The sequence below is a fragment of the Oratosquilla oratoria genome, chromosome 8, assembly GCF_046742065.1.
Source record: "Oratosquilla oratoria isolate Oo_2021 chromosome 8, ASM4674206v1, whole genome shotgun sequence".
In the NCBI taxonomy this organism is placed as follows: Eukaryota; Metazoa; Arthropoda; class Malacostraca; order Stomatopoda; family Squillidae; genus Oratosquilla; species Oratosquilla oratoria.
In genome coordinates, this window is record NC_134784.1 from 20,280,604 (window position 1) to 20,292,804 (window position 12,201).

At 40.7% G+C, this 12,201-nt stretch overlaps 1 protein-coding gene across 2 annotated transcripts in view; it reads left to right on the top strand.

The window, feature by feature from the left end:
• The first annotated feature begins 1,140 nt into the window (after positions 1-1,140).
• LOC143027623 (uncharacterized) overlaps positions 1,141-12,201 on the top strand; it is a 33,911-nt gene continuing 22,850 nt past the window's right edge. Inside the window, exons 1-2 of one of the 2 annotated variants that reach the window (XM_076188994.1) lie at positions 1,141-1,227; positions 4,371-4,480. In XM_076188994.1, coding sequence (XP_076045109.1) covers positions 4,412-4,480 — 69 coding nt within the window. In that variant the 5' untranslated portion in view covers positions 1,141-1,227; positions 4,371-4,411. Of the gene's footprint in view, positions 1,228-1,663; positions 1,805-4,370; positions 4,481-12,201 lie in introns of those variants that run through there. The other variant, XM_076188993.1, reaches the window with a different exon arrangement.

The following is a 12,201-nucleotide window of genomic DNA, read 5'->3' on the forward strand; positions in this document are numbered from 1 at the left end:
ACGGCGAGGAGTTATCTCCTTGCCGCTGCCGTTCTGGTTACGGATCTCTTCGTTGACGTCGGCAGGCGGGTTTACACAGCCCGTCTGCCCCCCCCTCGCACCGCCACTGGATCAACTCTACAGGACTTCAAACCCAAAACCTGGGGAAAAACAGGCTACGCTCGCCCCACCTGTGGCTTATCAGGACCGCCCTCTACACGCGGGAAGTGAACTCAACTCACTTCCCGTAAGATACACACATACACCTCTCACAAACAGTGCCACAACACACGCACAAACATCTACACTTACTTTTTCTTCGACTAAAATTCGCTTTCTTTCTAACTTTCTCTTCTACTACATCTTCTCATTTCAGTTTACCTCCCACTAAAGATTTTTCCGTTTTTCCATCTTTCTCTACTACTACGCCTCCTACCATTTTCTAAACTTTCGTTGGTGATCCTAATACTAACCCCGTCGTCAAGCGCTGCCCTCCAAGCTCCCGGTCCATTTCTCCCAAGCCACGACCACCAATAAACCCCTAATCGCTCGCAATTCGCCCGGTGGCAATAGCCCTCTTTTATACACTACTATCTTTTCATTTTCATACAGACATTCTTCCCCTCCCACAAAACCCGATCCCGCGCAAGCGAGGTGGTCTTTCCTTGGAATCCAGAACAGTACCGACCAGCGCACAAACTACATCTCGTCCAGTCTTCTAGCCGTCCCATCGAGCCTCGCCGTCATCATCTGCTACCGCTTCGCTGACGTTAGGATCCACGTCCAGCTACAACCATAAGCTCCACTAAGCTGTGGCCTTAGTCCGAGCTTCACCTATATTTCTCACGTGACACTTCTAGTGTCGCACCTTGTGGCTAATTACCAAAAGAAAGATATTAGATATTTTGTGTTGATTTTTATTTGTCCTGCCGTTGTTCCGAACCAAATACTACTACAAGTATGCTTAGGTTAATTTAGTTCCGTTAGGTTGGGTTAGGTGTTGGTGCGTGGTTTGCCATGCTGGTCACAGGTAGTGTTTGTAAACATTAGCTATTATGAAACTGGCCGCAAGGTTCGCTGCCGCGCACAGGTATAAACTCCAGTATCATGTGAACAATAAGTCCAGCAAAGCGGGAAAATCTGCCGAAGAAAACGAGAGTCCGAGACCTTAGTGCTGCAACATTACTCCTGTGATGAAAAGCTCGTAGGAACCACCCTCTCATTTTACGAGCAGCGCTAGTGGTACTTGTAAGAACTTACGAGGAAAATGTTCTGATCTTAGCTATATACATTGGTTTTTATTTCTCTGCATAAGGAGTCATGTCAAAGCTTATTATAACGTACATATTATTTAACATGTTTAGGTCTTAGTTCTATTACTTATTGTTACATATCTGCATTCTTTTGGTACTTGTAAGAAATTATTATGATTAACATCAACATGTCCTGATCTTCTCTATATACTATAGTATAAGTATATACATTATTTTTTCTTTGTGGAAGGAGTCATCTCAATAATTGTTATTTTGTTATTATGATTTAATATCTAACATTCTTAGTTATTGACATTACTTATTTAAACGTATCTGAATTCTTAAAGACCAAATGCTTCTTGTGTCATCCTCGTAATTTAATACATTGTATTCTTATATCAATGTATCCGATTGCGAAATATAAATTAAACTAAACTAAACTTCGAAGACGAAGTTTTGTTCCTGTAAACATTTTCAAATAGATCATCGTTTGTTTACATACAGAAAAGAATACCAGAGTTTGATATTCAAGGAAGTTTGCCACGTATTGTCGTGGAAACACCAAGGATGAGGTATTGTTACTAGAATATTGCAAACAAAAGTAGTGTAGTTATCCGTAAATCTGAGAAACAAACTGAAAGTAGATTTGTTTCTTCTTTCCCTCCGTAACCAAGGAGTGTGTATTTAAGTTGCATATTAATTCGCAGAAAGCCTGAAAGTAAAAGTTCGTACTGTATCCTGTGGCCAACAGAGTTCGTTTAAAGTTTTGTTTCTTCGTATCTTACAGTTTATTGTGTATATTCATGTTTCGTTATTCTAAGGTCCGTAACATACCTTCACATAATGTTTTATTTTAGTATTGTCATAACAAAAAGTCACCATCATACCATGTCCATGCTAACTCTACAAAACTATGCTTGTGATTAGTGCCGACGTGACAGGTGATATTCCTTTAAATGGAGTTTTTTCCTGATGGGACTAAGAATCCAGGAGGTCCTGTCCTAAACCACAATAAACAGACAATTTCTTCCCTCACTCCTGTGGCAGTTTACCTGGAATGGGTGGTACTCTGGGCGTTTGTGTATCTATAGAATAATAAATGTTATAAAATAATGTATTATGCCTTATATACTCTTATTATTGTTTCTGATTGATACATATGTGTACACTTTATAAAAATCAGTCTGTAAATATGTAGTAAAGATAATTGTAATAGATTTCTAGTAGAATTGCATTTCCATACAATTACAATATAACTCAGAACCTCCAGATATACTTTTTCCTGTTGATTTTGATGTGTTTTCAATTATTCTGGCATTTGTTATTGCAGGAAATTATTCTTTTTTCATGTAACTCTAATCTTTTCAAAGATAATTAGAATACACCAGAACAATATCCAACAACTACGCACATCAGAATTATTGAAAACGCATAAAAAAAAAAAAAAATTGGAGGCCATTTAAATTCATGTCTACCAACCTCTTGATCACTGAAGTTGCTGCCTAGCAAAAAAAGCTGTTTTTGATCAAGTGCCGTTAACCCAACCTGCTATTTTTGATAAAGTGCTATTAACCTAACCTAACCCCCCACTGGAGGGGTTCTTCTGGGCCCCCCCTCAGTTGGGGGTAGAGACAAGTATATGATGTAACGGTTCAAAGTTATTGTTGTATTGGACACCCCCCCCCTAATTTTCTTGACTTAAATTAGTTATCTCATTATTAGTTTGCATTATAGGATATAACCATTCAAATTGATTGTAGTGATGGGCTCTATTGGCTGATATAGTTAAAAACATGCTATCATATATTTAAAAACATGCTATCATATATTGTACATAAATGCAATTAAACCCAATTGTTTACTTAACAGCTATACAAACAAAATTGTGATCGATTGCGAAGTCCGCTATTGGTCACAATTTTGTTTACTACATATTCATAATTTGAAATTTTTATAAAGTCAATACATAATTATCAGTCACAAACAATAATAAAAGTATATTAGCCATAATACATATGTTGAAAATTGAAAATCTTGTAATTTTTTTTTGTGTTTTTGTAATTAAGTTCATTGACAAATATTTGACTGTTTTTTTTCATGAGACAATTGTTATTTGTTCATGGTATCAGTATAACTAGGAAGCTCACTGGCTGAGCAGGTTAGGGCATCATTACTTGTGGCGAAGGTTGAGGGGATGGTGGTTCGAATCCTGCCACCGGCAAAGTTGAATCAAGGGTATGGTTCATTAAATTCCATGCTACAAAGCCCTCTGTGAGGGGCACCGTCCTAGCCTTCCTATAGGGGGGAGTTTGTAACGTTAAACCATATCATCATTACTATAACTGCCTCATTGTCTATAGTTATAGCTTCCTTCACCTTGACCCTTTCTTGCTAAGTGCCTATCCTTACTACACTTAAGGGCAGAACAGTTTTCTTATACAGCGAGTCCTCCTTATACGGTAAATTTTATCCGGTAAATTCACAGTTATGGTATTTGGTAATTACTACCCTCGATTCTATTTACGGTAAGAAAGATTCACAGATACGGTATCTGCTCATGTTTTGGAGGTAAAATTAGATATTTTGAAGAGGAAAGAGCAGGGAGAAGGTACGTCTGCCATAAGTCGAAACTTGGGTTCGGTATACGGTAATTTCAATTTGTGGTAAGGTTTTCAGGAACGCATGTGTACAGTATAGCGAGGACTCACTGTATATGGTTGAAATTACTGCACCATTGACACTGTGAATCAGTTGAAGTGTTGGTTGTCTTGTATGTATCTCTTCCCGCCAGCCATCCTCTCATTGTTGCCTCTTGTAGTGTATCTATCACCTTTCATCATTGAAATTGCTGCACCAATGACATAGTGAATCGGCTGAAGTGTTGGTTGTCTTGTATGTATTTCTTCCTGTCAACCATCCTTTCATTGCTGCCTCTTGTAGTGTAACCAACCACCTTTCATCTGTCTTCACATATTTCTGTTGCCTCAATTAGTGTCCACCTGAAAGTTTGCATACTTTGTTTTCTGATGTATGGTGCATTAGCAGACTGGGGGTTAATTGTTATATTCCTGATTTCTCATAGATTGCTTTCCTGCAGAAATTGAGTCACAGTAAACTAATTGAGACTTTGTATTGCAGCACAGGTTAGGGAGAAGAAATAACCTCTATAATCAGCACTCATGGAGATGCGAAGGTTGATTAGAAGACGTATCCAAAGAAGGCGGCCCTTAAAACTGTCCTGCGTCACTGTATGTTTACTGGTTATTTTATATTTTGAATTGCATGGTTAATACTTATCGTTTAAGTAAGAAGGAAAATGTAAACTTGTAATATATAATGATATAATCCTGCAGTATACATTTAGGTTAGTTGTGAAGAAAAATACAGTGCTTAAGTATGCAAGTGTGAACTTTAAAATACAGTAATACTGGTTGCTGGTCACATGAAGTAAGGTACATGGTAGTGTGTTTCATTGAAGTATATGGAAGATGAATTTTATATTTTTGAAAGTGATGCCAGATACATATATACATACATATACCAAAGGCTCTTTCCCCCTTACAAAGGAGGCATAAAAACCACTTCCACCCATTCCATCCCCACATACTCCACTCCCACCCACCCTGTTCCCTCCCTCTTATCTTGACTCCTCCTGGATGATGGGTCATCCCTGCATCTCACCCAATGCCCTGGGTCAGAAGCAGTGTCACAAGACACAGTGCATCCACAGCAAGGCTGGCTGCTGGATTAAATTGGCAAAAAAAAAAAAAAAAAACCCATCTCTCTCTCTCTCTCTCTCCATCCCTGCATACAGAAATGGAGATGGGGAGAAATCCTTTTGGGCTGCATCAATTTATTTACCACTCATGCTTCCCACCCCATCCCCCCACTCCCCCTCATGCATCACAGCATCATCCATACACAACCCTTCTCCATTCACCCCTATCTTCTGTCCTCTCCCATCCTTCCTCAACAGACATTCCCCTCTTTCCCAATGCCCCTTTTACCCCATCCATCCATCTCAACCTAGGTCGCCCCCTCATGTTCACTCCTAATACCTCTGCCTTCCACCTCTTCATTCCATATATGTACATGTAAATATTGTTTGAGTATTGAGTTTGGTGGTCTGTCTTAAAGGGTTTAGTGATCTGAGTGTGGATGTTTTGTGTGGTATAGGTATATATATACCAACAGGTTTTTCCTCCTTACAAGAGAGGTAACTAAAAAACATAGGCATAAAATCCACTCCCACCCATTCCATCCCCACATACTCCACTCCCATTCACTCTTCTCTCTCCCTCTTATCTTGGCTCCTCCTGGATGACAGGTCATCCCTGTATCTTGCCCACCACTATAGGTCAGAAGCAGTGTAGCAAGACACAGCACATCCATAGCAAGGCCATTTCATTAAATTGGCGACCTCCTCTCTTCATCCCCTCATACACAACCATTCTCCACTCACCCCTATCTTCTGTCTTCTCCTTTCCTTCCTCAACAGACATTCCCTTCTTTCCCAATGCCCCTTTTACCCCATCTATCCATCCATCTCATCACTAGTCACCCCCTCATGTTTACTTCTTCCACCTCTGCCTTCCACACCTCTTTTACTAATCTTTCTTTATGCATTCTCTCCATGTGTCCAAACTATCCCAATATTCTTTCATCAACCATATCTCCCAATTTCCTTTCCACCCCAGCTCCCTTCCTCACTTCCTCATTTCTCACTCTATCCAGTCTAGTAACCCCTACCATACTTCTCAGGCATTTCATCTCAAACCCATTGAAAGTTCTTTTTTTGCACACCTTCCCAAACTGTCACTAACTTCCTTAATTCCTCCTCAGATCCCTCCACAAGTGCAGTGTTGTCATTAAAGAACAACTGGCTTATCTCCCATTTTTTTTTCCATTTTCTTTAACCATCTCTAATCCCCGGACTATTACCCTTGCAACACCCCTTCCATGTATAAATTGAACAACCAAGGTGGAATAACACATCCCTGGTGAAGTCCCACCTTTACCTCAAACCACTCACTCTCCATTTTTAATTCTAACACAAGCTCTACTACTCTCGTAAAAAATCTTGACTGCTCTTAACAGCTTTCCTCCTATCCCATGTATCTGTAATACCCACCACAGTGGCTTCCTGTCTACCCTGTCATAAAGCTCTTCCAAATATATAAAGGCCCAAAAAATATTCTTACCTTTTCCTAAAGCTTTTTCACATATCTGTCTTAACACAAAAATCTGATCCAAGCAACCCCTATCTGTCCTAATCCCACACTATTCCTCACCTCTGTTCCTCTCCTAATCCTCTCGATCAAAAACCTCTCTTAAGCCTTCCCAAGTATACTCAACAAACTGATCCCTCTGGCATTACTACAGTCACAGTTGTCCCCATTTCCCTTGTAAAATGGAGCTATACAGGCACTCCTCCAGTTCTCTGGCACTCTACCCTCTTGTAGACAAAAATTAAACAACCTCACCAGTCAGTCCACTGTCACTGTACCTCCCCTTTTTAGACACTCCCTTTGGGGTATTGGCTGCATGTTATTGTGGGGTTAGAAACTGCTCAGCATGCAGCTGATACATTAGGGTCTATATGGGGTGCCTCTATGGACCAGAGCCACACATCATTTTGTCTGTGATAGAAGAAATCTCTTTTCATAGAGAAATTATGCTACTTTATTATACTGCAACTATCCCTCCATTATGCTGTCCCCCCCACTGCTGTCCTGTACGACTTCTCTGAATATTCATTTCCTTTTTTCACCAAACCCTGTGATGGGGAAAAGATTAATGCCACTGAGTGTTCCTACTTGAATCATAAAAGGCAACAAAAATGGGACAAGGATAGGACTAGGCATCCTACTCTCTGTTGCCCCAAAGGATTACAAAGGCGGAGCATGCCGACAGGAGACCTTTTGGTCCATATCTAGGGCGGCTGAAAAAAAAAGCATAATAACGATAAACAAATAAATGAATAAATAAAAACTATAATAATGTAAATAATAAAATAGATAAATGTATAGGTATAGTTACATAATAAACAGGTAAATAGTTAATAATAAATCGACATAAATATATAATTAATGAGAAACAAATAATAATAAACGGACAAATGATAAAAAAAAAAAAGCAAAGGTATAATTGGGCCTGGTAGGAGTTTTCCAACCAGAACCCTAAGGTTTGGGTCTTTTAATGTGTGTGAATGTAGTACAGATGAGAGTAAAAGGGAAGAGATAGGCCATATGTTTGTGAGAAGTAAGATGGATATGTTAGCATTGAGTAAAACTAAGTTGAAAGGGAGGGATGTGTTTGAGTGTGGAAGTGTAGTTGGGAGGGTGTTAGGAACGAATAGAGGACAAGGAAGAGAAGAGGTGGCTATACTAGTAAGTGAAGAGATAGGTGAAGTGGAAGGTGTCTTCAAGGTTAATGTGGATGAAGGTGAAACTGAGAAGGGAGATGTGGGCTTTTGTAAGTGCATATGGGCCTGGTAGTGAGAAGAGTGTAGAGGAAAGGGAGGGATTTTTTATAGATTTAAATGATTGCATAGAGGGATTAGGGAAAAATGTCAATGTAGTGGTATTGGGAGATCTTAATGCTAGGGTAGGAAATAAACCAATAGACAAAGTGGATGAGATATGTGGAGTGCCAGGAAAAAAATCATAGTGGAGAATTGATGGTGGAGATGTGTCTAAAGAGTTGATGATAGCAGATACAGTGTTTAGGAAGAAAGTCAAGCTTAAGTAAACATGGGAGAGGGTGATGGATGGAAGGATGGTAGATAGGGCTTTGATGGACTACATAGTGGTAACCAGGAGAAGGGTGGGAAGAGGTTTGGATGTACATGCTCAAGGGGAGAGAGGGGGGGAATATCAGATAATTTTTTGGTGGAAGGTAAGTTGAGAGTGGAGGATAGATGGAGAAAGAGGAAAAGGGCAGAAGGTAGGGAAGTGCTTAGAGTAAACTGCTTAAATGAAAAAGAAAAGGAAAAGGAGTACAAGAAGCTGAAAGGGGAGTGGGAGGGAGTGAAGGATAGAGTAGAACTAGGAGAGGAGGAGGAATGGGGATGGTTCATGGACGGAGTCACAAGGTGTACAAAGTTGGTGTGTGGAACAAAGAGGACAGGAAGAAAAAGAAGGAAGGTTAGCGAGTGGTGGGATGATGAAGCAAAGAAGGTTGTAGAAGAGAAGCTAGCATTCACAGATTTGTTACAAGATAGGATGAGAGAATCATATGAGAGGTACAAAGAAAAGAGAAGTAAAGCATAAGATAAAGGAGGCAAAGAGGAAAGTGGATGTGAAATGGGATAAAAGTATGACAGAAAATTTTGAAAGTAAGAAAAAGATGTTTTGGAAAGAAATTTAGAGAGGAAGAGGAGACAAATCAAGTAGAGAAGAAAAGGTAAAAGGTGCAGATGGAGAGATGGCAATGAGAGGAAGATGGGCAGAGTATTTTAGGGAGTTGCTAAATGTGAAGGAGGATAGGGAGAGAAAGGTAGTTACAGTGGGAAGTGCTAAGAAAATGACCATGGTGAATGAGGAAAATGGAGGAGAAATAAGGAAAGATGAGGTGAAAGCAGTTATTGAAATGTATATCATCATTTATCTCAGTGTTAAGTGCTTGTATTTGGTCCGTTATATTCTGAGGGTATAGGTGTGGGGTTGGTATGTTTGTGTCACAGTGTCTGATGAGACCTTTAATTTCTGGTGTGAAATCTGGGTAGTTTGATTTTCTGTTGCCTCTGGGGATGTATTTCATGTCCACATTTTCTTGAAGGTGTGCACAGCAATGTCTATGTGATTGGCATACTGTTCAGTGTCTCAAAGTCTTGTTCTGTCTCTTCAGTGAAAACTGCCAGTTTGCTCTTTTTTAGTTGATGTCTTTGGCCAACTGGGGTGTATCATGTTTTGGTGGTGATGAAGATTAGAAGGTGGTTGGATCAGAGGGCTTAGACCACCTTCCGGGAAGATGTTAGGTTTAAATAGGAAGAAGAGAAGGTAATGTCAGGAGAGGAAGGGTATAGAGGGCTTGATGGGGGATATGTGTGAAATTATGGGTGTTATTCATAATCATTAGTGAATCAAGTTGTTTGTAAACCAAATTCTTTGTGTTGGTATTGTTGACATACCAGGCCAATGATTTGGCCTTAAAGTCACCACCTAGGATAAGGTTTTGGATGGTAGTGAGTTGGTTGAGGCTAGGCTTGAAATTGTTGGGAACTGTGGGGGATGATTGGGGTGGGATGAACATATTAACTATTGTGATTGTGGATTTGTTACCTGTTTGAATTTGGATTGATTGGGTTTCGGCGGTGCTGTTGGTGGGAGGGAGGAGGGATTTGGTGGTACTTGTTTTCACAAAACAGGTTGATTGGTGGATCAGGGTGATAAGTGCTACCATTGTTGTTGTCTAGTGGTGGTGATATTATGAAATGTTTTTTTTTTTTTTTCGTTCTTTTGTTTCTTGTATGATGACAACATGTATGTGGTGTTGTTTGAGGTATTTTATTTTATTTTTCATTTATTTATTTATTTATTTATTTATTTATTTTTTTTTTGTGCCATCATTGTTAAATTGTTAAAATGCTTAAAAGTGGCCAGTCTGCCGACAAGATTGACTAGATAAACACCATATGAGGACGGAGCCTTTATTTGTACGACGTTTCGCTTATTACAGCTTTTTCAAGTACAAGTTTGAGATACAAATGCATGAGATTAAATAAGGGGAAAGGAGGGAACGGGGATAGAGAAAAGGGGGGGGGGGAAGGAAGAGGAGGAGGAGGAGGGAGGAGGAGGAGGTTGGGGGGATTGGACACTGGGAAAGGATGAGACGGCTGGCCCAAACGTCCGTGAGCGAAATGTCCACAAAGGGTGGTTTAAGTATTTAATATTTTGCTGGCCATGGGTATTAGGGGAATAATGTGAGGAGATATGTTAAACATGCCCCTGTTTTGTTCAATAGTGTTCGTTCCTTGAATGATTGCTGCTTCTAAACACTTCCTGCGGATTTTGTCTGGTTCCCGCATCAGCAGCTCTGCATTCTTCAGTCCATAAGATGGTTTTCCTTGTTTCTATGTGTCACACATGCATTGGTGGTGGACATCATGCCTGACGTCGTAACGGTGTTCACGTATTCGTGTATTCAGGTCGCGTCGCGTGACGTTTCTCCGATGTAAACTTTATCACATCCTGAACACGGAAAACGATAAACCCGGCTTTGGTGCTCGGTTGTCTGGTTGTTGTGTGTTTCCGTCTTCGTGATGTCTTTTATTGTTCTGCTTGTCTGGCACACTATTTCCAAGTTGGTGGTTCTTAAAAGACGTGTCAGGTTGGGTGGCAACGGTCGCCGGTTGGCAACACGAGACGTCTAGTTGTGCTGTCTGCTGCCTACGGGCTTACGGCTTCCCGAATCTTAGCGGCCTGCTGTTGCAATTATCTAAAGAGAACTCTGGAAATTTTAGTGTTAAAAAAGGTCTCTTTAATAAACCTGCACTCTTCTTCTAAGTATTTTGCACTACATATCCTAAATGCCCTAAGGAAAAAACCTATTACTACTCCTCTCTTGGTCCTTATATCATGGTGGGAGTAGAAATGAATATTAAATCATTTTTGTTGTGGTGGGCTTTCTATACACTTTGAATTCAAATTGGTTACCGTACTTAAAGATGTGTGTGTCCAGGAAAGGAAGAGAAATCGTGGGATTTCTTCCTCTAGGGAAAACTGAATGGTGGGCTCCACTTCGTTTAAGGCCGTCTGCAAGCGCCTGAAGATTGAAACGCCTGGGTGTGACGAAGTATATATCGTCCACATATCGCAGCCAGGTCACATGCTCGGGAACGATGTTGGCAAAGGGTCCTGTTTCTAGAAATTCCATGAATAAATTAGCCAGGACTGCACTTAATGCAGACAAGCAGAACAATAAAAGACATCACGAAGACGGAAAACACACAACAACCAGACACCGAGCACCAAAGCCGGTGTTTTATCGTATTCCGTGTTTCAGGATGTGATAAGTTTTACATCGGAGAAACGTCACGCGACCTGCATACACGAATACGTGAACACCGTTACGACGTCAGGCATGATGTCACCACCAATGCATGTGTGACACATAGAAACAAGGAAAAACCATCTTATGGACTGGAAGAATGCAGAGCTGCTGATGCGGGAACCAGACAAAATCCGCAGGAAGTGTTTAGAAGCAGCAATCATTCAAGGAACGAACACTATTGAACAAAACAGGGGCATGTTTAACATATCTCCTCACATTATTCCCCTAATACCCAGCATGGCCAGCAAAATATTAAATACTTAAACCACCCTTTGTGGACATTTCGCTCACCGGACGTTTGGGCCAGCATTCTCATCCTTTCCCAGTGTCCAATCCCCCCAACCTCCTCCTACCTCCTCCCTCCTCCTCCTCTTCCTTCCCCCCCCCCCCTTTTTCCTCTCCCCGTTCCCTCCTTTCCCCTTATTTAATCTCAAGCATTTGTATCTCAACTTGTACTTGAAAAAGCTGTAATAGCGAAACGTCGTACAAATAAAGGCTCCGTCCTCATATGGTGTTTATCTAGTCAAATTGTAAAATGTTGATGTGTCATCTGGATGCATTGTAGGTTGCTGTATGGAGTTGGTGTATGGGTGGGGAAAGATTAGGATCAGGGTTAGGAGGAGGGGGACGGTGTGGGTAAAGGGGAGGGCAAGGATGCAGGCTGGATTTGGGGAGGTAAGAGTGAGGTTATGGGTGGGGATGATAAACAGGTCCAGGAGTTTGTGTAGTGTTTTATGTCAACAACTGTTGTGCAAGTGAGGTGGGCCCATTTTTTGCACAAATTGTATTGAATTGAGCCCTTTGGTGGCTCAAGGTGATGGGTTTGGATCATGTTGGACAAGTGTAATCTGTGATGGGTCCAGGGTTTCCTTCTATATCTCCAGCTAATTGGAGGCAAATAGGGATGATTGCTGGA